Consider the following 24,628-nt stretch of genomic DNA (forward strand, 5'->3'; position numbering starts at 1 on the left):
TGAAGGGATTGAAGAGAGTGCAGAAGAGGTTTAGAAGAATGGTTGCAGGGAAGAAACACTTCAGTTTCAAAGCTAGTTTGGAGAGGTTGGGACTCTTCTCCTTGGAGAGGAGGAGGCTAAGAGGATATCTGAAAGAGCGGGCTACACAGAATAGATAAGGAGAAATTCTTCCTGCTCATGAAAAGATCGAGAATGAGAGGGCACAGATTTAAAGTGATTTGCAAAAGAAGCAAAGGTGATGTAAGGAAAAATCTTTTTTACACGAGTGGTCCTGGTCTGGAATGCGCTGCCTGGAAGTGTGGTGGAGGCAGGTTCAATCGAGGCATTGGGGGTATTCGGTGATTACTTGTATCGAAACAATGTGCAGGGGTATGGGGAAAAGGAGGGGAATGGCACAAAGTGCCACTCATTTGGAGAGCTGCTGCAGATACAGTGGGCTGAATGGCCTCCTTCAGCACCCTAACAATTCTGTGAATTGTGAACAATTACATTTAATTAAATTGCAGTTGTCTCAGTGGATGGAGCTCTCATCTCTGAGTCAGCGGAAGTTTGAATCCAAAAAATGTGTGCACGTAATCCAGGATAAAACTTCAGTGCTCTGCTGAGGGTGGGTCGGACATTCAAAAGTGCCATCTTTGGGATCAGACATTAAATTGACGTCCCATCTGCCCTCTTCGGGGGTGTAAAGGATCCGAAGGCAGCATTTGAAGAGTTTTCTTTATGTGCTGGCCAAAATTCCTCCCTTCATCTGCTTCAGTAATAAAGATTAACTAGTTATTTATCTCTTTTGCTGTTTGTGGGAATGTGCCAAAGGCAAATTGGCCGTTGTGTTCATAAAAACCAAAGACTGCAATGTAAAAGTAACATAGTGACTGAGAGTATGGAAAGGTGTTTATAAACGCCTGCTCGATCTATCTTTTCACCTTGTTCCGAGTCTTCGCGCCTTAAATAATGCAACGCGACAGTTTGATACTTTGAAGCTTAAATAGTTAAACACCTGAAAATTGCAGACTTGTGCGGTGTGGCTTTAAGAGTCGAAGTTCTGGTCGGGTTATTATCTCCAGGGGAGTTTAAATACAGCAACTGTGAGCCAATCATAAAGAAAGTATGTCTCTTCCCCACCCACCCCCACTCTCCATCAGCACCACGTGGGGTAGAGGTTTCACTCCCTCCCTCTCTGTGGTTTTTATTTCATGAGAAAGTAATTGGAAAGTAGCGAAATGATTGAGTCATTGAGAGGCAGACCCTGAAAGAGAGCGAGAGAGAGAGAGATACGAGTGAGGAACAAGGGACAACGGAGCAGAGAGAGAAAAAAATCCAAGGGAAAAGCGAGAGGGAACTGGGTGTGAAGTGAGTGCAATAGGTTCATTCAGGCTGAGGTTTAATGTTTGCAGTTGCAAATTTATGGTTTGAGATTTAGATATGGTGGGTTCTCTTTCACCCCCACCCACCCAGCGATCTTAGCTCCCCTCTAGTCCTACACTTCAGCCCGGGGCTCATTGAGCAGCTCCCGGGAGGGACGGGGACAGACCCGGGGACAAAGCGGAGGTGGCAGCCGCAGGCTCTGCGCCATTCATTTCTTTTTGTTTGAATTCTTAGTTTAATTACACTTAGAGTTACAAATCCTGTCTCTGTCCTCAGACTGGGGTCGTTCTGACGAGAGGAGTTCGCAAAACTTTTTGACCTGAATCAAACCAGGTGGTTTTAAACTAAACCGGGACTGGAAACTGAACTAAACCCCAGCGCTGAAATTGATTGATCCAGACGGGAAACTGACTACAAGGCAGCAGCATGCAGTTCCTGTTCTGCCTGCTCTACATCTCCCAGGTAAGTAGTCTGGGCTGACTCACAGAAAGATATTAATTTTAATATTTGATGTGAGAGGTTAATGGGTGTGTTTTGCTTTTTGTTTCGAAGTCTTTAAAAAGAAATCTAGGATACAGTGTGCACGCGTGTGAGGATAAAGAATTAGAAACTTGCATTTAAATAGCGCCTGTCACAGCCGCCGGCCCTCCCAGAAGCCTCTTTAATAGTCATTGGATGAGATTTTGAAGTGGAGCCCCAGTTCGAATGTGGCAAACGTGGCAGCCAATTTGTGTGCAGCAAGATCTCGTGGGCAGCGCTGAGTTCATGGATCAGCTCATGTGCTTTTAGATGTTGGTTGAGGGATGGGGATGAATGTTGGCCAAGACACTAGGGAGAACGGGCAGAAAACAAAGGGGATGTCTGATTATTGATACTGTTCTGTGTGCGTGATGTTAAATGGAAGTCTAGGAAGGACTACTAACCTGTACCGGGGCTCTGCACATGTGTCTACTCTGCACCTTAACCAGAATATCCTGTTGGGAGAATTTGTTGCTGGCATTGTGTGCTATGATTGAGCGCAAGCAAGATGCCACGGTCCATTGGGAGTTAGTAAAAGTTTGCTTTAAATTTATCCCTGAGGAGGCGGTGGGCCTTTTCTTGAACTGCTGGCAGTAGGTGTGATACAACTGGGTGGCTTGAGATACCAAAGAGGGAAGTCCATTGTTGGTGGGGACTGCCACATATGGGCAAACAGGGCGAGAACTATAGATTTTGTTTTTTTAAAAAGGGACATTGTTAAAAAACCATTTGTTTCAATGATCTGACATCATAGTTACTTTTAACTTAAATTCTTAACTGTTATGGTGAGGTTTGAGTTTGTATCCTCTCAATTACGAGTCTGGGTTGTACAGCTCATGCCTCTGGAGTTTGGGGTGAATTGTCTTGGTAGCTAATCACTGCTCACTGTTTATTGATTGCCTCTGCTGGCAAGTACAAGCCTGTGCGTATGATGTGAGGAGAAGATCTGACTCCTTTCCAATAGCTTCTGTGATCAAACAGCCTGCCAATACTTACCACCTCGTCATGTAAATGTAAATATTCCCCCCCACCCCCAATGTCACGTGCAGGGAAGATGAATGCACGATTCCTGTGGAATTGTATCTCTGGAATGTGTCAACGCCATCGAGAGAGAACATTTAATGGGAGAAGCAGGGATGCAGAACACAATCCCTGAGACGCCTCGGCTTGTCAAAAATGGGTTGATGATTTATTTTTCACTAATTATTTTTAGCAGGTTTTAATTTTTATTAAAAATGGTTGAGTTCTACAACAGATACTGCCCTAAGCTGCTAACGCATATCCTTTCTCTGACTTATTACAGCAAAACTTCAATGTCGTTTAAGCCCTACTCCCAAATTTTTGTTATTTAACCACCTTTCCTGCTGACTGTCTCAAGGGTATGGTTCCACAGGCATCCACTGACACCTTGATTGGGTGGTGTAACTTCATACTTGTGACAATAAAAGGTTGTTACTATTATTATTCTTCAAGCGGGAGTCTGGCTGCATGTGTTATCAATTCATGTTTGATCCAGGTCTTTCCTCTGCACCCACAGTTGAGTTTGACAGGGGGTGTTACTGAACAGTAATTAGCAGGTATCCCCATCCCCAGCTGAGAGGTGCTGAGGCCGATGATAGCTCGCCCTAATGTGAGAGATCTGCATCAGGATGTAAATTTGATTAGGCGACTTCTAGTCCTGTCTTTTGGCTCAGTAGCTAACACTCTTGACTCCGAATCAGAATGTTGTGCCTTCAAATTCTACTCCGATTTGAGCCTGTAATCTAGGCTGACACTTCAGTTCAATATTTAGGGAGAGCTTCTCTGCTGGAGGTGCTGTGTTTCAGATGAGATCGTAAACGGAGGTCCAGTATGCCTTTTCAGGTGGATGCAGAAGATCCCATGGCACTCCTCAAAGAAGAGGGGAATTTCCCTGATGTCTTGGTCAACAATTCTTCAACCACGGCGGCATGTGGCACAATGGTTAGCATTGCTGCCTAAGGCACTGAGGACCCGGGTTCGAATCCCGGCCCTGGGATCCCGACTCCGTGTGGAGTTTGCACATTCTCCCCGTGTCTGCGTGGGTTTCACCTCCACAACCCAAAGATGTGCAGGTTAAGTGGATTGGCCATGCTAAATTGCCCCTTAATTGGAAAAAATAATTGGTACTCTTAAATTTAAAAAAAAAAAAAAAAAAATTCTTCAACCACCATCATCACTAAAACAGATTATCTTGCTATTTACACCCTTTCTGTCGATGGAAGCTTACTGTGTGCAAATTGCCTGCTGCATTTCCTAAAGTACAACAGGGATTACACTGCAAAATACTCAATTGGCTATCGAGCAATTTGGTGTGTCTTGAGGTTTTGAAAGGTGCTATATAAATGCACGTCTTGTCTGGCTTTTTCACCAGCCAATGGAAAGCTGTGTTCTGATTCCAAGGTTTTCAGACTAAGAGTTTAATCAAGGAAATGCTTGAGTGAAATGAATTTCAGATGAAGGTGAAATTAGTTTTCACCAGTAGCTGTAAAGAAGTTCCTAGCGAATTTGGGAAGTTTAATTTGCCTTTTTTATAGTTGAAGACCAGCTTCATCTCCTATCTTGGGTTCCAAGTTATTGAACTTTCTAATTCGTTCCACTCCCTCACTCTTCGTCGTTTCCATCGCCCCCTGCAATTCCTCCCTTTCTAGAAAATATCCAATTTCATTTAAGTGTGTATTGAAGCTGCTGCTGCTGCCATCCTTTCAGACAGTGCATTCCAGAGCATGACAGCTCATTGCAGGGGCTTAGAATTGTACATGTGATAGTGTGGTGAGATTTTTGTGCAGCAAGTCCTGCTCTTAATTTTGATTACGGTTACCTCTCTCTACATTCCTGGAGGACATCCCTGTGAAGTCACTAGAAAAGGGTCTGATGTGCAAGATTTCCATGACCGTTGATTCTTCCCCCCCCCCCCCCCCCCGAAGCCTGAGGGGCACTGAGGTTGTGATCCAATTGCTGTCTTGCTTAAGATCAGCTAACTGATACCAGACTGGATGGCCAAACTATGGAGCTTCCTGCCTAGTTTGCTTCAGTGCAGCAGCAGATGCAGCCTTTGCCTGTGGATGAATTTGGATGAAAAAGCAGCTTTAATCTGCAATGCGCTTGGTGTCATTTTTCATGCCTGAAGGCCAGGAGCGGTTCCACTTCCTCACAGCTGTGCAACTGAAGCCCATGCAGACCAAGAATTTCAAGACCACCATTTTTCAGAACCATGTCTGACGTTTTGATTAACAGAATGTGCTGTGTTGACACTCAATTATTTTCCAGTCCTGTAGCGGATCTTCAGTAAAATGGCCATATTAGTTTCTGTATAAACTGTTGCAGCTCCAACCAACCAATCTTCCCATCCCCACAACCACTTAGATCATTTTTATTCTTCTTTCTTTGTTATTATAATTGGCATTTTGTGCTCATTCATGCTGCCCTTGATGAGTGGTTTTTTTTCTTGGAAGTGTTGGTTTGCACTGGTTTGATCCAACTGAGTGACTTGCTAGGCCACATCAGAGTTAATCATAGGATCCCTACGTGCAGAGGGAGGCCATTCGGCCAATCGAATCTGCACCGACCCTACCCTACCTAGGCCCAATCCCCTGCCCTATTCCCGTAGCCCCACTTAATCTACAGATATTTGGACACTTAAGGGGCAATTTAGCAAGGCCAATCCACCTAACCTGTCCAAATTTGGACTGCGGGAGGAAACCGGAGCACCCGGAGGGAACCCACACAGACACGGGGAAGTGCAAACTCAACAGTCAGTCTCACCCGAGGCCGGGATTGAACCTAGGTCACTGCCGCTGTGAGGCAGCAGTGTGAACCAGATTAGTGTGGAGCTTCTTTAGTCATACGTAGTAGGCCAGACAAAGTAAGGCCAACAAATTCTTTTTCCTAAAGAATAGTAGTGAAAGGGTTGAAATTTTATGACCTTCTGACAACTTGATGGACAATTTTATTTTATTTTTACTGATGGTTGCGTTTTGTTTCTGGATTTTCTTTTTAAAACTGAATCTAAATTCTCAAACTGCTATAGTGGGATCTGAATTAAGAATCTCCTAGCTTTTTAATTCGGATCCCTTTTATAACCCATACAGTTACATGACCATCAAGCTAATGTACTCCAGAATTCACCAGTTAGTGTGGCAGTGAACTGTGCAGCTGCAGGTTTGATTGGCCACGGTCAGTTGAGCTCCATATCCCTGTGATGCCTCGGGGATGGGAAAGTTGGGCTGAGCCATTTCTAGAAAACATAGGAACAAGAAAAGGCCATTTCGCTCTTGGATTCACCACGGCATTTCGGTGACCTGCTCACAAAGTCACAATGTAATTATAGATTAAGTAGGATATTTGACTGATTTTAACTCCAATCACTTGGATAATTTTCTCACAATTCCCTCTGCCATTGTCGTTCCTGGAATTTATTCCACAAATTGATCACATTTTGGATGAAGAATCTCCCTGATGGTCATAAAATTGCCTGATAACTAGCCTGAATCTGTGCCTCCTGTTTCTACAGTTTAATTGAAAGTAATACTGTATTGTGGATTTTGTTTTGAATCTTTGGCAATCATGTATCTATCCCTCAATAGATTGCCTCCTTCCCAGGCAGGTATTTCCTCTTAATTTGGCACCGTAACATTGGGGACCAGCCTTGTTTATAGCTATCCTCCACATTGCCTACAGTTCTCAAACGTCTCCCTTATTTCTTGGTGATCAGAGTTGACCCAGGGTTCTCCCATTTCAATAATTAACATCTCTCTCTTTTTTAAAATAAATTTAAAGTACCAATTCTTTTTCTCCAATTCAAGGGCAATTTAGTGTGGCCAATCTACCTACCCTGCACATCTTTAGGGTGGGGTTGTGAGACCTACGCAGAAACGGGGAGAATGTGCAAACTCCACATGGACAGTAACCCGTGATCGAATAATAATCTTTATTAGTATCGCAAGTACGCTTATATTAACACTGCAATGAAGTTACTGTGAAAATCCCCTAGTCGCCACACTCTCTGTTCGGGTACACAGAGCGAATTCAGAATATCCAATTCGCCTAACGGCACAAACCACTGTGCCACTGTGCTGTCCTAATCAGTAACATCTCGAAGGAATGATCTATTGTCTTGTGATTTCATAAGCGAAACGAACCATTCGGCACAAAGTAGGCCATTCATCCCATCTGCCAATGCCAGCTCTTTGTGCTACCCATTTATTTATTTAATTTAAATTTAAGCGTACCCAATTATTTTTTTCTAATTAAGGGGCAATTTAGCATGGCCAATCCACCTGCCCTGCACATCTTTGGGTTGTGGGGGTGAGACCCACGCAGACGCTGGGAGAATGTGCAAACTCCACACAGATGGTGATCCGGGGCTGGGATTTGTGCTATCCAATTTGTGTCTCATTTCCCCACCGTTTACGCTTAACTTTGCAGTCTTTTTTTTCCCTTGAAAATTACCGTCAGCTCCAATTTCAGACATTGATTTACAGATCATAACAGTCTTGTCTCTCCTTTGATTCATTTGCTACTTTTCTTACTTGGTTGGCCATTCAGTCTTTTGATGCCACGGGATAACAATGGGTCACATTTCACTAACCGGGCGGGCAAAGGATGGGTGAGAGGTGAGAGGTCCTGGTGGACACAATTTAAATGGTTTCTTTAAAGATATTTGACGAGGTTTCACAATCTCTTTGCAGTTTCACCCCCTTCCCTCCTGAGGACTTGTTGCAGTTTAGCAGAGGCTGCATCCTACCCAGTGCCGCCTCCTCTCAGTCACCACATTTGGGATCCCAAAGATCTCAAGGGCAGCACGGTAGCATTGTGGATAGCACAATTGCTTCACAGCTCCAGGGTCCCAGGTTCGATTCCGGCTTGGGTCACTGCCTGTGCGGAGTCTGCACATCCTCCCCGTGTGTGCGTGTGTTTCCTCCGGGTGCTCCGGTTTCCTCCCACAGTCCAAAGATTTGCAGGTTAGGTGGATTGGCCATGATAAATTGCCCTTAGTCCAAAATTGCCCTTAGTGTTGGGTGAGGTTACTGGGTTATGGGGATAGGGTGGAGGTGTTGACCTTGGGTAGAGTGCTCTTTCCAAGAGCCGGTGCAGACTCGATGGGCCGAATGGCCTCCTTCTGCACTGTAAATTCTATGATAAAAATTTACTGCTACAGCTGGTCATGTCCTCACTCGCCATCAATTGCACACATGCATGCACACACACGCACTACACACACCACTTCACAGTGGAATAGGTCTGAGGGATAGTGAGCAGGATCCTCGGTCAGAAGGAATTCCCCACAAGTGAGAAGATGGCACAGTGGTTAGCACTGCTGCCTCAAAGCTCCAGGGTCCTAGGTTCAATTCTGGTCTCTGGTGACTGTTTCCACTTTCTCCCTGTGTCTGTGTGCGTTTCCTCCGTGTTCTCCAGTTTCCTCCCACAGTCCAAAGATGTGCAGGTTAGGTGGATTGGCCATGCTAAATTGCCCCTTAATGTCCAAAAGGTTGGTTGGGGTTACGGGGATAGGGTGGAGGCGTGGACTTAAGTATGGTGCTCTTTCCCAAGGGCGCAGACTTGATGGGCCATTTGGCCTCCTGCACTGTAAATTCTATGAAGTGTGCCTTTCATGTCGTGCCCATTGTCAGGTACGGTTTTGTTCTACTCAACGATGTAGGATGTGAGCTGCTTCCCATTTCATGTTGGGTTAGGGATTCCTGGTTTAGGGGTCCTCATTAGAATTGTGGAGGAGCAAAAGGATTTGGGTGCTCATGACACAAATCATTAAAAAGTAAATTCATAGTTGCAAAAGGCAATACGGCGCAATCTCAAGGGCCAGAGTACAAAGGAAGAAACCGTGATGCTTCAGTTGGATAGAGAATTAGTCAGACGCCCTCAAGGGCCGGAGTACAAAGGAAGAAACCGTGATGCTGCAGTTGGACAAAGAATTAGTCAGATGCCACTGGGTTTAAAAAAAATAAATTTAGAGTGTCAAATTAATTTTTTTCAATTGAGGGGCAATTTAGCGTGGCCAATCCACCTACCCTGCACATCTTTTGGGTTGTGGGGATGAAACCCACGCAAACACGGGGAGAATGCGCAAACTCCACACAGACAGTGAGCTGGAGCCATGATTGAACCTGGGACCTTGGTGCTGTGAGGCAGTAGTGCTAACCACTGCGCCACCGTGCTTCCCCTGATTCACTGGGTTTTAAAGGGTGGGTTAGGTTATGAGGGCTGGTTGCTTGAACTTGTTTAGAAGTTTAGGCAGTTGAAGACTGATTGAATTGAGATTGTCAAAAGTGTCGATCTAAAGAAACCACTTCCTCCGTTGGGTGAATCCAGAACAAGGGGCATCATCTTGAAATTATAGTCGGGCTGTTCAATTTTTAAATCATTGCGTAGGTGAAATAGCACTGAATCTGGCCACCCTGTTCATGTCATAGTTTATCCTCCACTTGGGCCTCCTTTCATGTTTTCTCAACTAATTATATCAGCATTATTCCTTTCTCCTCATAGGCTTGTCTAATTTCCTCTTCAATACATCTAAACTATTCACCTCAACCATTCCTTGTAGTGAGTTCCCCATTCTGGGGTTTAAAAGGTTTCTTTGCTCCCTATTTGTTTTTTAAAAAATCTTTTATTGATGGCCTCGAGATTTGCCCTTCAACACAAGTAGAAACATTTCAGTTGACTACTCTATTCAAAACCTTTTCACATTTTAAAGACCGCTAGGTCACCCCTAAGCCTTCTCCTATCAAAAGAACAGAGACTAGAAGACAGTGGAGCAGAATTAGGCCACTTGGCCCATCGAGTCTGCTCCGCCATTCACTCATGGCTGATATTTTTCTCATCCCCATTTTCCTGCCTTCTCCCCATAACCCCCGATCCCCTTATGAAAATGAAAATCGCTTATTGTCACAAGTAGGCTTCAAATGAAGTTACTGTGAAAAGCCCCTAGTCGCCACATTCCGGTGCCTGTTCGGGGAGGCTGGTACAGGAATCGAACTGTGCTGCTGGCCTGCCTTGGTCTGCTTTAAAAGCCAGCGATTTAGCCCAGTGTGCTAAACCAGCCCCTGGTTCTTATTAATCAAGAACTTATCTATCTCTGTCTTAAAGACATATGATTTGCCCACCACAGCCTTCTGACAGAGTTCCCAAGAGACCAACTAATCCTGAAGGGTATACCTGTATTTCTGTTAATCATCTAACCTTTCCAGTGCCTGTGCATATTTTTTATGATGACCACAATTATGCGCAGCATGGCAGATAAGTTGTATTTTTAATAAATATATATTTTTATTCTCCTCCTTTTTCACATTTTCTCCCACATTTACACCCATCAACAATAAACAATAATCAGCAAGATATGTCAATCCCCATAATAACAACGATCCCATCCACTCACCAACCCCCGAACCTCAACCCGCATGTTTACATAAACAAATGACAAAAAGGAATCCGGGATTACCCGTAGTCACCCTCAATCTACACAGCCCCCCCCCCCCCCCCCCCAAACTAATGTTCGATGTTATCCAGTTCTTGAAAGTGCATAATAAATAGTGCCCATGACTTGTAGAACCCCTCCTAGCTACCCCTCAGTTCGAACTTAACCTTCTCAAGGGTCAAGTATGCCAACAGGTCCCCCCGCCACGCCAGGGCACTGGGTGGAGAGGCTGCTCTCCATCCCAGCAGGATCCGCCTTCGGGCGATCAACGAGGCGAAGGCTATGATATCTGCCTCTGCACCCGATTCCAACCCTGGCTGGTCCGACACCCCGAATATGGCCTCCTGTGGACCCGGGTCCAGTTTCACATGCACCACCTTGGAAATTACCCTAAACACCTCCTTCCAGTACTCCCCTAGCTTTGGACAGGACCAAAACATATGAAGGTAATTCACGCCCGCCCCCCCGCAACGCTCACACACATCCTCTACTCCTTCAAAAAATCGGCTCATCCTCGCCCTCGTGAGGTGCGCTCTATGCACCACCTTCAGCTGTATCAGCCCCAACCTCGCACATGAGGTGGAGGCATTCACTCTCCGGTGCACCTCACACCAGACCCCCTCCTCTATACCCTCTCCCAGCTCTTCCTCCCACTTTGCTTTGATCCCTTCCAGTGGTGCCTTATCCTCTTCCAGAATAGCTCCGTACACCGCTGACACTGCCCCCTTCTCCAGTCCCCTTGTCGCCAACACCTCCTCCAGCAATGTGGAGGCCGGTTCCTCTGGGAAGCTCTGTATCTCCTTCCTGGCAAAATCCCGAACCTGCATGTACCTAAACACTTTTCTCCCTGCTCTAGCCCATACTTCGCTTCCAGCTCCCTCAATCCTGCAAACCGACCCCGAAGAAACAAATCTTTTAGCGTCTTAATCCCCTTCTCTTCCCATTTCCGAAAACTTCCATCCCACCTCCCTGGCTCAAATCTGTGGTTCCTCCGAATCGGCATTTCCCTTGACCCTAAACCCAACCCGAAGTGTTGGCGAAACTGCCTCCAGATTTTCAATGAAGCTATTATTACCGGACTCCCTGAATATTTCCCTGGAGCTATCGGGATCGGCGCTGTTGCAAGTGCCTTCAGCCCCGACCCCCTGCACAAACTCTCCTCCATTCTGACCCACTGAGAATCAACCCCTCTGACCCAGCTCCGCACTTTCTCCACGTTCTCCGCCCAGTAGTAGTACAACAGGTTCGGGAGACCCAAACCCCCTGGCCGCGAGGTTTGCTAGTGTCACACGGGAGGGTTTAAACTAGTATGGCAGGGGGATGGGCATGGGAGCAATAGGTCAGAAGGTGAGAGCATTGAGGGAGAACTAGGGAATAGGGACAGTGGGGCTCTGAGGCAGAGCAGACAGGGAGAAGTTGCTGAACACAGCGGGTCTGGTGGCCTGAAGTGCATATGTTTTAATGCAAGAAGTATTATGGGTAAGGCAGATGAACTTAGAGCTTGGATTAGTACTTGAAACTATGATGTTGTTGCCATTAGAGACCTGGTTGAGGGAAGGGCAGGATTGGCAGCTAAACGTTCCAGGATTTAGATGTTTCAGGCGGGATAGAGGGGGATGTAAAAGGGGAGGTGGAGTTGCGCTACTGGTTCGGGAGAATATCACAGCTGTACTGCGGGAGGACACCTCAGAGGGCAGTGAGGCTATATGATTAGAGATCAGGAATAAGAAGGGTGCAGTCACAATGTTGGGGGTTTACTACAGGCCTCCCAACAGCCAGCGGGAGATAGAGGAGCAGATAGGTAGACAGATTTTGGAAAAGAGTAAAAACAACAGGGTGATGGGAGACTTCAACTTCCCCAATATTGACTGGGACTCACTTAGTGCCAGGGGCTTAGACGGGGCGGAGTTTGTAAGGAGCATCCAGGAGGGCTTCTTAAAACAATATGTAGACAGTCCAACTAGGGAAGGGGCGGTACTGGACCTGGTATTGGGGAATGAGCCCGGCCAGGTGGTAGATGTTTCAGTAGGGGAGCATTTCGGTAACAGTGACCACAATTCAGTAAGTTTTAAAGTACTGGTGGACAAGGATAAGAGTGGTCCTAGGATGAATGTGCTAAATTGGGGGAAGGCTAATTATAACAATATTAGGCGGAACTGAAGAACATAGATTGGGGGCGGATGTTTGGGGGCAAATCAACATCTGACATGTGGGAGGCTTTCAAGTGTCAGTTGAAAGGAATTCAGGACCGGCATGTTCCTGTGAGGAAGAAGGATAAATACGGCAATTTTCGGGAACCTTGGATAACGAGAGATATTGTAGGCCTCGTCAAAAAGAAAAAGGAGGCATTTGTCAGGGCTAAAAGGCTGGGAACAGACGAAGCCTGCGTGGAATATAAGGAAAGTAGGAAGGAACTTAAGCAAGGAGTCAGGAGGGCTAGAAGGGGTCACGAAAAGTCATTGGCAAATAGGGTTAAGGAAAATCCCAAGGCTTTTTACACGTACATAAAAAGCAAGAGAGTAGCCAGGGAAAGGGTTGGCACACTGAAGGATAGGCAAGGGAATCTATGTGTGGAGCCAGAGGAAATGGGCGAGGTACTAAATGAATACTTTGCATCAGTATTCACCAAAGAGAAGAAATTGGTAGATGTTGAGTCTGGAGAAGGGTGTGTAGATAGCCTGGGTCACATTGCGATCCAAAAAGACGAGGTGTTGGGTGTCTTAAAAAATATTAAGGTAGATAAGTCCCCAGGGCCTGATGGGATCTACCCCAGAATACTGAAGGAGGCTGGAGAGGAAATTGCTGAGGCCTTGACAGAAATCTTTGGATCCTCACTGTCTTCAGGGGATGTCCCGGAGGACTGGAGAATAGCCAATGTTGTTCCTCTGTTTAAGAAGGGTAGCAAGGATAATCCAGGGAACTACAGGCAGGTGAGCCTTACTTCAGTGGTAGGGAAATTACTGGAGAGAATTCTTCGAGACAGGATCTACTCCCATTTGGAAGCAAATGGACGTATTAGTGAGAGGCAGCATGGTTTTGTGAAGGGGAGGTCGTGTCTCACTAACTTGTTAGAGTTTTTCGAGAAGGTCACTAAGATGATGGATGCAGATAGGGCAGTGGATGTTGTCTATATGGACTTCAGTAAGGCCTTTGACAAGGTCCCTCATGGTGGACTAGTACAAAAGGTGAAGTCACACGGGATCAGGGGGGAGCTGGCAAGGTGGATACAGAACTGGCTAGGTCATAGAAGGCAGAGAGTAGCAATGGAAGGATGCTTTTCTAATTGGAGGGCTGTGACCAGTGGTGTTCCACAGGGATCAGTGCTGGGACCTTTGCTCTTTGTAGTATATATAAATGATTTGGAGGAAAATGTAACTGGTCTGATTAGTAAGTTTGCAGACGACACAAAGGTTGGTGGAATTGCGGATAGCGATGAGGACTGTCAGAGGAAACAGCAGGATTTAGATTGTTTGGAGACTTGGGCGGAGAGATGGCAGATGGAGTTTAATCCGGACAAATGTGAGGTAATGCATTTTGGAAGGTCTAATGCAGGTAGGGAATATACAGTGAATGGTAGAACCCTCCAGAGTATTGAAAGTCAAAGAGATCTAGGAGTACAGGTCCACAGGTCATTGAAAGGGGCAACACAGGTGGAGAAGGTAGTCAAGAAGACATACGGCATGCTTGCCTTCATTGGCCGGGGCATTGAGTATAAGAATTGGCAAGTCATGTTGCAGCTGTATAGAACCTTAGTTAGGCCACACTTGGAGTATAGTGTTCAATTCTGGTCGCCACACTACCAGAAGGATGTGGAGGCTTTAGAGAGGGTGCAGTAGAGATTTACCAGAATGTTGCCTGGTAAGGAGGGCATTAGCTATGAGGAGCGGTTGAATAAATTTGGTTTGTTCTCACTGGAACGAGGGAGGTTGAGGGGAGACCTGATAGAGGTCTACAAATTTATGAGGGGCATAGACAGAGTGGATAGTCAGAGGCTTTTCCCCAGGATAGAGGGATCAATTACTAGGGGGCATAGGTTTAAGGTGAGAGGGGCAAGGTTTAGAGTAGATGTACGAGGCAAGTTTTTTACGCAGAGGGTAGTGGGTGCCTGGAACTCGCTACCGGAGGAGGTGGTGGAAGCAGGGACGATAGTGACATTTAAGGGGCATCTTGACAAATACATGGATAGGATGGGAATAGAGGAATACGGACCCAGGAAGTGTAGAAGATTGTAGTTTAGTCGGGCAGCATGGTCGGCACGGGCTTGGAGGGCCGAAGGGCCTGTTCCTGTGCTGTACATTTCTTTGTTCTTTGTTGTTGTTCTGCCTTCCCCTCTGTAGCAGCACCTTACTCACTCTGGCCACCTTCCCTCCCCATATGAATGAGGTAATCCTTCCCTCAATCTCCCTGAAAAAAGACTTTGGCAGGAAAATCGGTAGGCATTGAAAAATAAACAGGAATCGTGGCAACACATTCATTTTAACCGCCTGTACCCGACCTACCAGTGACAGAGGAAGGCCGTCCCACCTTGCTAGATCGGCTTTCACTCTCCCCACCAAACTAGTGATGTTGTTCATGCGAAGCCTCCCCCACTCCCGGGCAAACTGCACCCCCAGATACCTAAAATGAGTCCCTGCTCTACGGAATGGCAGCCCCCCCACCCCCGGCCGAGACACCACAAAGTACTCACTCTTGTCCAGGTTCAACTTGTACCCCGGGAAAGACCCAAATACCCGCAGTAGCTCCAATATTCCTCCTATCGACGCACTCGGCTCCAACACATACAGCAGCAAGTCGTCGGCATATGAGGACACCCTATGCTCTATCCCCCCCCCCCCCCGCACTATTCCTTTCCATGCTCCCGAACTTCCCAATGCGATGGCCGACGGCTCAATCGCAAGTGCAAACAGCAGGAGGGACATAGGACATCCCTGTCTCGTCCCACGGTGGAGAGAAAAGTATCTCGAACTGATATTATTTGTGCGGACACTCGCCTTCAGTTCCTTATATAATAGCTTTACCCAGTTCACAAACCTTGGTCCAATCCCAAACCGCTCCAGCACTGCCATCAGGTACCCCCATTCTACCCGATCAAACGCCTTCTCGGCGTCCAATGCCACAACTATCTCTGTTTCCTTTCTTTCCGCCGGTGCCATAACAACGTTCAAAACCCTCCTAATGTTCGAAAACAGCTGCCTCCCTTTCACGAACCCCGTCTGATCCTCCCCTATCCCCTTCGGAAGGCACTCCTCCAGCCTACCCGCCAGTACCTTCGCCAACACGTTTACGTCCACATTCAGAAGTGATATGGGCCGATACGACCCACACTCCGTCGGATCCTTATCTTTTTTTAGTAACAGGGAAATCGATGCCTGCCCCAAGGTTTGCGGCAACACCCCCTTCCCTATCGCCTCCTCAAACATCCCCACCATCAGGGGTGCCAACCTATCCTTAAATTTTTTATAATATTCCACTGGAAACCCATCCGGCCCTACCACCTTCCCCGACTGCATCCTCCCAATCGCATCCTTTATCTCCTGCTCCACTATCGCTCCTTCTAATGTAGCCCTGTCCCCCTCCCCTAGCCTCGGGTACTCCAACCCATCTAGGAATTCCTGCATCTCACGGTCTCCCCCAAGTGGCTCTGACTTGTACAACCTCTCATAAAACTCCTCAAAAACCTTGTTCATCAGCACTGGGGCCACCACCAACTTCCCTGCCCTATCCTTCACCTGAAGAATTTCCCTTGCTGATGCCTCCCTCCGGAGCTGACCTGCTAACTTAGGCCTCATCTCCATGTTCATAAACTGCACCCCTTGCTCGTCTCAGTTGGCGCACCGCCTTCCTGGTGGACAGTCGGTCGAAGCTCGCCTGTAGTTCCTTCCTCTTTTCCAGCTTCGCCAGGTCCCCATCCTCTGCATACCTCCTATCTACCTCCAACATCTCATCTATTACCCTCTGCCACTCCAACCTCATCTTTATCCACCCTGGCCTTAAACGGAGTTACCTCACCTCTTACCACTGCCTTTAGAGCCTCCCAGACGACTGCCTTCGACACCTCACCCGTACAAATTGAAACCTACATATTCCTTAATTACCTTTTCAATTTTCTCACCGAACACTTGGTTCCCCAAAAGCCCCACATCCAATTTCCACCCTGGTCTCTGCGCTGCCCCCTTCTCCAGCACCATATCCACCCAATGTGGAGCGTGATCTGACACTGCAATTGCAGAGTATTCCGACCCCTTGACTCCAGCCAGCAAAGCCTTACCCACCACAAAAAAGTCGATCCGCGAGTATACCTTATGGACCGCTGAGAAAAACGAATACTCCCGTTCCCTTGGGTGCAGGAACCTCCAAGGGTCCACCCCTCCCATTTTCACCATTAGCCCAGCCAGCGCCTCCCCCCCATGGGACCAGCAAGCGTGGCCGTGATCTGTCCAATCTTGGCTCCTGCACCAAGTTCCAGTCTCTTTTCCCCCCCCCCACAACCCCCCCACAATCAGATCATGCGTGTCCAAATCTGGAATAGCCCCAAACACCTTCCTCGCGAATCCCACATCGTCCCAATTGGGACCGTATACACTTAACAGCGCCACTAATCTCCCCTCCAGTGCCCCTGTCACAATCACATCTACCCCCCTGATCTGCCACCACCTTCTCCATCTGGAAGCGTACCCTTTTGCTGACCAGCACCGCTACCCCTCGAGCCCTTCCATCAAATCCGTAGTGAAACACTTGGCTAACCCAGCTCTTTTTAAGTCTCACCTGGTCCTTCACCCTCAAGTGAGTCTCCTGCAGCATTGCTACATCGGCTTTCAAACTTTTAAGATGTGCAAGCGCCCTTGACCTCTTGACCGGACCTCCAATCCCTCTCACGCTCCACGTGATTATCCTTACTGGGGGTCTCTCACCCCCCCACCCCCCCACCCACCTTTTTTTTTAATCCACCATCACCATACCACCGGGCCCTGCCCCATAAGCCTGACCCGCCCCTGTCCATTGTTAACATCGAACCCCCCCCCCCCCCACAAAAACATCCCCCAACATCCATCCCTCCACCCCCTCTTGCTCGCCTCGTAGGCCCATTGAAGCCTGCTATCCAGGCTCCAACGTCCGCAGTCCTCCTGTCACCTCACCCCCGTTCACAAACTGACTTTAGTTAGCTAGCGCGGGTGGCTCCCCCCGCCAAGACCTCTCGCCCCCTTCAGCCCAGTCCCAGAGAAAGAAACACCAAAACAAACCCAACAATCCAACCGCTACAATTCACTAACATAACATTTAACCGTCGCAACACAGAACACCATTAACTTGAACTCTGAAACAATGCAAAGAGAAGTAAATTTCAATACAAATCAGTAAAAAGAAAGTTGTAACATTTGTACATTTTCCAGCCGCTCAAACACAGTCCACAGTCTCTCTTCCAGTTCCGCTCTTCACGTCTGTCCCAAGCCTTCTGCCCTCACGCACGCCTCCGCCGCCTCAAAATAAATGTCTTTGGCGTTATATGTTACCCTCAACTTCGCCGGGTACACCACACCAAATCGCACCCCCTTCTTATACAAAGCCGCCTTCACTCGCCCAAACGCCGCTCGTCTTTTTGCCAACTCCACCGTCAAGTCCTGGTAGATCCGAACCGCAGTACCATCCCACAGCATCTCACGCTCCTGCTTCGCTCAGCTTAATACTTTCTCCTTCATGCAAAACTTATGGAAGCAGATAATTACTGCAATTGGCGGCTCGTTCACTTTGGGCTTCGGCCTTAATGACCGATGAGCTCTGTCTAGCTCGTACAGGGTAAGGCTCTCACCCTCCCCCATCAGCTCCGCCAACTTCTTAGCGAAGTATTGCGTTGGCCTTGGGCCCTCAGTCCCTTCGGGCAAGCCCACAATTCTCAAATTGTGCCGCCTTGAGCGGTTTTCCAAGTCTTCCAGCTTTGCTCGGAGTCCTCTGTTAACCTCCACCACCCTCTGCAGCTGCAGCTCGTCTCCCATCGAGGTGACCTGGTCGCTGTGTCGTGTCACGGCCTCCTCCACCTCCTTCATCTTCTCGCCCTGCTCTCTCACCTCGGCCTATGCCTTTGCCACCTCCACCCTCATCAGGCCGTTTGCCTCCTCCACCCATGACCTCAACACGACTGCCATCTCTTTCCTCAAGGCCTCCATGTGCCTCACCAAATGTTTTTCCAGCTCCACCGCCATCACCTCGGTCATCTTCTCCACCGTAAGTAGTGCGGCCCCACCTTGCAGTTCGTCTTCCGCCATCCTCGCCTTCTCCTTCGGCGGCGTACCCGCGTTTCCTCCTTTCTTCGACGCTGCTCTTCGCATCCTTTAGCGGCTTATTGTTTTTTAATCTTTATTTTCTCCTCTCTCCCCCTTCACCCTCCTGCCCTTCATCAATCTGACATTCTTCTTTTTTGAAAAAAAAAGGGGGAAGAGAGAAAAAAAAACTTTCACCAAACTTCCTTAAATCTTCTTTCTTTCTCCTCTGCATTCACCTGGGACCAGGCTTCAACCTTCTTTCTTCTTCCTAGGTGGAAGCCATCCGACGTGGAGCACCCTCCCTACATGGTGCTCTGGCCTCGGGCCTGCTGCCTCGGCCTCCTCGTAGCTCCGCCCCGCTACTCTGACCTGCCGGGCCCGGCGCCGCAGCCCCCCGACACCCGCGCGGGGTTCTTCGCCGGTTTTTAAATCAGCCCCGCTGGCTGCTCGTGGCGGCCCCAAAGGCCGAACATAGTCGGGGGGGGGGGGGTGCGTGAAAACTCGGGGATTTTCCCGAAATTGCCGCGAATCGCGGCCACCGGTGGGAGCTCTTGTTGTTGCGGCCGCCCTGCTCGCCCACGCCACCGGAAGTCCCAGATAAGTTGTATTAGTATCAAATTACATTTTAATTCTAACCCTCCAGAAATCAACCTAGTGCTTGGTTTGGCTTTTTGTGCAATACTAACTTGAGCAATGTCTTTAGTGATAGGTGTATTCCTAATCCCAGATCCCTTTGCTGTTCTACTTTGCTTATATTATTTTCTAAGCAATATCCAATCTCCTTATTTTACTTGCCAAATTGTATTACCTCACATTTATTTATGGGAGGCACAGTGGTTAGCACTGTTGCTTCACAGCGCCAGGGACCCGGGTTTGATCCCCGGCTTGGGTTATCTGTGTGGAGTCTGCATGTTCTCCCTGTGTCTGTGTCGGTTTTCCTCCGGGTGCTCCAGTTTTCCCCCACAAGTCCCAATGATGTGCTTGTTGGATGAATTGGATGTTCTGAATTCTCCCTCCATGTACCCGAACAGGCGCAGTATTGTCCGACTAGCGGATTTGCACAGTAACTTCATTGTGGTGTAATGACACTTATTATTTATGGTGAACACTAATAAAGATTATTATTATTTATGTTGAAATTAATTTGCAATCACATGGCCATTCTGCAAGTTTAATATTTCTGGTAATGTTGTTGCAGTCCTTCTCGGTATTGACTCTCCCTCCCAATTTGGTGGTGTTGGCAGATTTCGAGATTGCTCTGATTCAAGTCCAAATCATTAAAATAAATTATCAACAATGTCTCAGTATTGATCCTTGTAGAATACCAGGTCCCATCTTTTGCCATTCTGAATATAATTACCATTTATCCCTACTCTCTGCTTGCTGTCTTTAAGCCCTGACCAAGTATTCTCTGACCTTTTTTTCATGAATCTAATTTGGGGCATCTCATTAAAGGTTTTTGAAGATCTAGATCAATGATATCTGCTACATTATCTATCTCTGTTACCTCTCCACAAACAATTCAAGTGAGGTTGATCAAACAAGACTTTCCCTTTTGAAATCCATGCTGACTATTCATGGAGTATTGTGCCCAATTATGGGCATCACAACTTGGGAAAGGTGTGAAGGGTTTGGAGAGGGTGCAGAAAAGATTTATGAGAATGATCCCAGGGATCAGAAAGATTAGAGAAGCTGGGAATTATTCTTTTGGAGAAGACAAGATTGAGGGGAGATTTGAGGAGTTCACAATCATGAGTCCAGAAAGAGTAGATGGTGAGAAACTTTTCCCAGGAGGGAAGAAAATCTGCCATCATTGCCTGGACTGGTCTACATGTGAATCTAGACCCACAGCAATGTGATTCACTCTGAACTGTCCTTGGGAAATGGCATAACAAGCTACTCTGTTGTATCAAACTGCTACAGAAAAGTTAAATAAGAAAACCAGCATTGACCTCGGCATCGGAAGCAGCAAATGCAGATCCAGCCCAGTCAACCCTGCAAAGTTGGACACTCAACATGTGGAGTCCCGTTTCCAAATTTGGGGAGTGGTGCCAAAACCTACTCTGCCATGCCCAATGGCTGTAATTAAGATTTGATGCCCCTGACCTGTCCACCACTCCCTGTCACTCCATGATGTCACAGCTGCATGTCAAGATACTGGGTTCAGCAATGGCTATGGGTCCTGACAATATTCCAGCCGTAGTCCTGAAGACTTGTGCTCCTGAACTAATTGCACCCCTAGCCAAGCTGTTCCAGTGCAGCTACAAAGCTAGCATAAACCTGAAAATGTGGATAATTGCCCAAGTGTGTCCTCCCCTCAAAAAAACAGAACTAATCCAATTTGACCGATCACTACCTCATCAGTCTATTGTCAATCATCAACCAAGTGATGGAAGATGTAATTGACAATGTTATATTTATGGTACGTACTTAGCAATAATCTGCTCAATGGTGATCAGTTTAGGTTCTGCCAGACAACTCGACCCTTAACTTCATTTATAGCTTGACAGGGCTGCACGGTGGCACAGTGGTTAGCACTACTGCCTCATGGTGCCGGGTCACTGTCCGTGTGGAGTTTGCACATTCTCCCCATGTCTGCATGGATCTCAACCCCACATCCCAAGATGTGCAGGGTTAGGTGGATTGGCCACGCTAAATTTGCTTAATTGGAAAAATAAAATTTTAACCCTTGACCAAATGTTCATAAAAGAGCTAAATTCAAGAGATGAGAATGACAATACATGACATTATTGCAGCATTAAGGAACCCTTGCAAAACTGTGAATCGGGAATGTTCACCACTGGTTAGGGTCATACCTAGCAAAAAGGAAGATGGTTGTAGGACACCAATCATCTCTTGCACCAAGACATTTCTATAATCAAGACTAGATGTTACAAAGGTAACAAAAAGACCAAACTAAAGCCTCTGTATCTGTTTGTGCATAGCATTCATAACAAAGTAGTTGATTGCATACATTTAATTAAACACATATGATCTGATAGCCATTCCTGAATTATGGCTGCAGGATGACTGTGATTGGGTCCTGAATATTGAGTGGTATATTTGACACTTGAAGAATATGAAGCTAGGTAAAGATGGCGGGGTAGTATTATTAATCAAGGTTGGCATTTGTGCAATAGTTCGAGATTATCTTGGTTCAGGAGATAAGGATGTAGAATCGATTTGGGTGAAGATGAGAAAAAGGGAAATAATTAACTAGAGAGTGGCTACAAGCCCCTAACAGTAACCACAATCCAGTATGAAGTATACAAGGAGGCACATTGGGTGCTGTGATAAAGGGACAGAAATAATCATGGGCGACTTTAATCTACACACGAACTGGGAAAAATCAGGTTGGCAGTAGTAGTCTGGCTGAGGAGTTCAGAGAATGCTTTCAAGATAGTGTTTTTTAAAGCAGCAGCACGTCCAGTTTGAAAGGGAGAAGGGTGAGTCTAAGACTAGTGTTTTGAACTTAAATAAGGGCAGCTATGTGGGCTGAGCTAATTGAATTGAAGGGAACTGGAATACTAAGCCAGACTCTAGAAAAGATGCTAGAAAATGACTAAAGGGTTGAGAAAAAAAAAATAGAAATTAGAGTATGAGAGAAAGCTAGCTAGAAATTTAAAAGTAGAGAGCAAGAGTTTCTACAGGTATCTTGAGTGTAGGTCCTCTAGAGTGAGAATGGGGAGTTAATAGTAGATAACAAGGAAACAGTGGATTAAATGAACAGATACTTTGCTTCTGTATTCACTTCGGAGGACTCTAGAAGCACTCCAGTAATAGCTGTAAATTAGGAGGTGAAAGGGAGAAGGGAACTTGATGAAATTACAATCACTTGGGGAGAGGTACTGAGCAAACTGATGAAGCTGCGGCCTGACAAGTCTCTGGTTCCTGATGGACCTCATCATAGGGTCTTGAGAAGTGGCTATTGAGGTAGTAGATTCTTGGTATTAATTTTCCAAAATTCCCTAGATTCTGGAGTATGTTCATACGCATTCCTCAGGGTAGTGTCCCAGGCCCAACCATTTTCAGCTGCTTCATTACTGACCTTTCCTCCGTTGTTATGACGTCTTGGGCTAGGGGACGGTCAATTCCAGCCCCACTTTACCTGGAATTGCAATATAAGTGAATTAACAAATAATTCTTCTAAAGTATTCAAGATCTTTGGCCCAAGACTGCTCCAATGACTTGCAGGCTCCAGATTGCTTTTTAAAAAATTTAGAGTACCCAATTCTTTTTTTCCAATTTAGGGACAATTTAGCGTGGCCAATCCACCTACCTTGCACATCTTTGGGTTGTAGGGGTGAAACCCGCGCAAATACGGGAGAATGTGCAAACTGCACACGGACAGTGACCCAGAGCCGGGATTGAACTTGGCACCTTAGTGTCGTGAGACAGCTGTGCTAACCACTGTGCCACTGTGCTGCCCTTCCAGATTAAGTAAAAACACAATTGTTTGTTTACAAATAAGAGTCAAAACATGCAATAATTAATCTGCGACGATTGGCTGCTAAACGATTATTTTCCCCATGTACTGTATCACCCTCTATCCAGATATGCACACAGGGAGGGAAAGGGGTAAAATGATGGGGATTAAAATAGATTCATAGATTCATAGAACATACAGTGCAGAAGGAGGCCATTCGGCCCATCGAGTCTGCACCGACCCACTTAAGCCCTCACTTCCACCATATCCCCGTAACCCAGTAACCCCTCCTAAACCTTTTGGTCACTAAGGGCAATTTATCATGGCCAATCCACCTAACCTGCACGTCTTTGGACTGTGGGAGGAAACCGGAGCACCCGGAGGAAACCCATGCAGACACGGGGAGGACGTGCAGACTCCGCACAGACAGTGACCCAGCGGGGAATTGAACCTGGGACCTTGGCGCTGTGAAGCTACAGTGTTATCCACTTGTGCTACCGTGCTGCCCATTATAGGAATAAAAGAGATATGTTCTTATTGCTGATGTTGAAGTCTTTGTAGTCGACTATCTTCTCTGGATGTGGAGTGTTGAAAACCGCCAATTGGATTGGATCTTCTGGTATGTGCATTCTGTCAGAACTCGCGAGAGAAAGACTGTCAGGACACTAGAGCGGTCAGCCAGAGAGAAGCGAGAGAAACTATTTCCAAGTTTATTAATCAAAAGTGTGCTTCATTCTACAAAACAGAGCCTATCAATCGTCATCGAGAGCCAGTTCATGTCCTAGGAAATTGATTTAACCGATTGGCTGTCAGCCACGTCCATCAAAACATATCCGTTTTGATGGGCCAGACCAAATAACCCTTCTGCCCGCAGGTGTCCTGAGGTCAGGCCAGATAACACCTCTGCTGGGGGTGTCCCATTTTGTTTAAAAATCAAAAGTGCAGTCCAGATACCAAAGTTATAGGAATCGGATTTAAATAGGAGGCTGTTCATAATCATAAGCCCAGCAGTGCGGATGTTTGATGTTCTGTATTCAGTAGCATTTACCAACCCCCCCCCCCTCCTTCATACTGAAGCAGTTTGACTGACCCTGGCGGAACACAAACTGTGCGTCCATGAGCAGGTTATTGCTGAGTAAGTACCGCTTTGTAGTACTGTTGATGACCCCTTCCATCACTTTGCTGATGATGGAGAGTAGACTGATGGGGTGATAATTATCTGGGTTGGATTTGTCCTGTTTCTGGCGTACAGGGCACCTACGGAATTTTATACATTGTTGAGTAGATGCCAGTGTTGTAGCTGTACTGGAACAGAGTGCGGCATGTTCTGGGGCACATGGGAAGGCATTGTTGGCGGGGTTGAGGAAAGCACAAAGACTGGGCGATTGTTATCTCAGACTGTCATATAGTTTAAGCCAGACAACGTTTGGGCTTGATGAGTGGCAAGTAACATTTCATACTACACACAAGTGCCAGACAATAACCATCTCAAATAAGAGAGAACCTAACCAACTTCCATTGACATTCAGTGGCTTTACTTTATTATCACTGAATCCCCAAGTATCAATCTCTGGAAGATCTCTTGGGGAAGATCTCGGATACTTACCAGGT

At 46.7% G+C, this 24,628-nt stretch overlaps 1 protein-coding gene across 1 annotated transcript in view; it reads left to right on the forward strand.

Moving 5' to 3' along the window:
• The first annotated feature begins 1,142 nt into the window (after window positions 1-1,142).
• nradd (neurotrophin receptor associated death domain) overlaps window positions 1,143-24,628 on the forward strand; it is a 76,776-nt gene continuing 53,290 nt past the window's right edge. Inside the window, exons 1-2 of the mRNA XM_072468145.1 lie at window positions 1,143-1,350; window positions 1,642-1,827. Coding sequence (XP_072324246.1) covers window positions 1,792-1,827 — 36 coding nt within the window. The 5' untranslated portion in view covers window positions 1,143-1,350; window positions 1,642-1,791. The remainder of the gene's footprint in view (window positions 1,351-1,641; window positions 1,828-24,628) is intronic.

This window comes from Scyliorhinus torazame, chromosome 11 (assembly GCF_047496885.1).
Source record: "Scyliorhinus torazame isolate Kashiwa2021f chromosome 11, sScyTor2.1, whole genome shotgun sequence".
Classification (NCBI taxonomy): domain Eukaryota; kingdom Metazoa; phylum Chordata; class Chondrichthyes; order Carcharhiniformes; family Scyliorhinidae; genus Scyliorhinus; species Scyliorhinus torazame.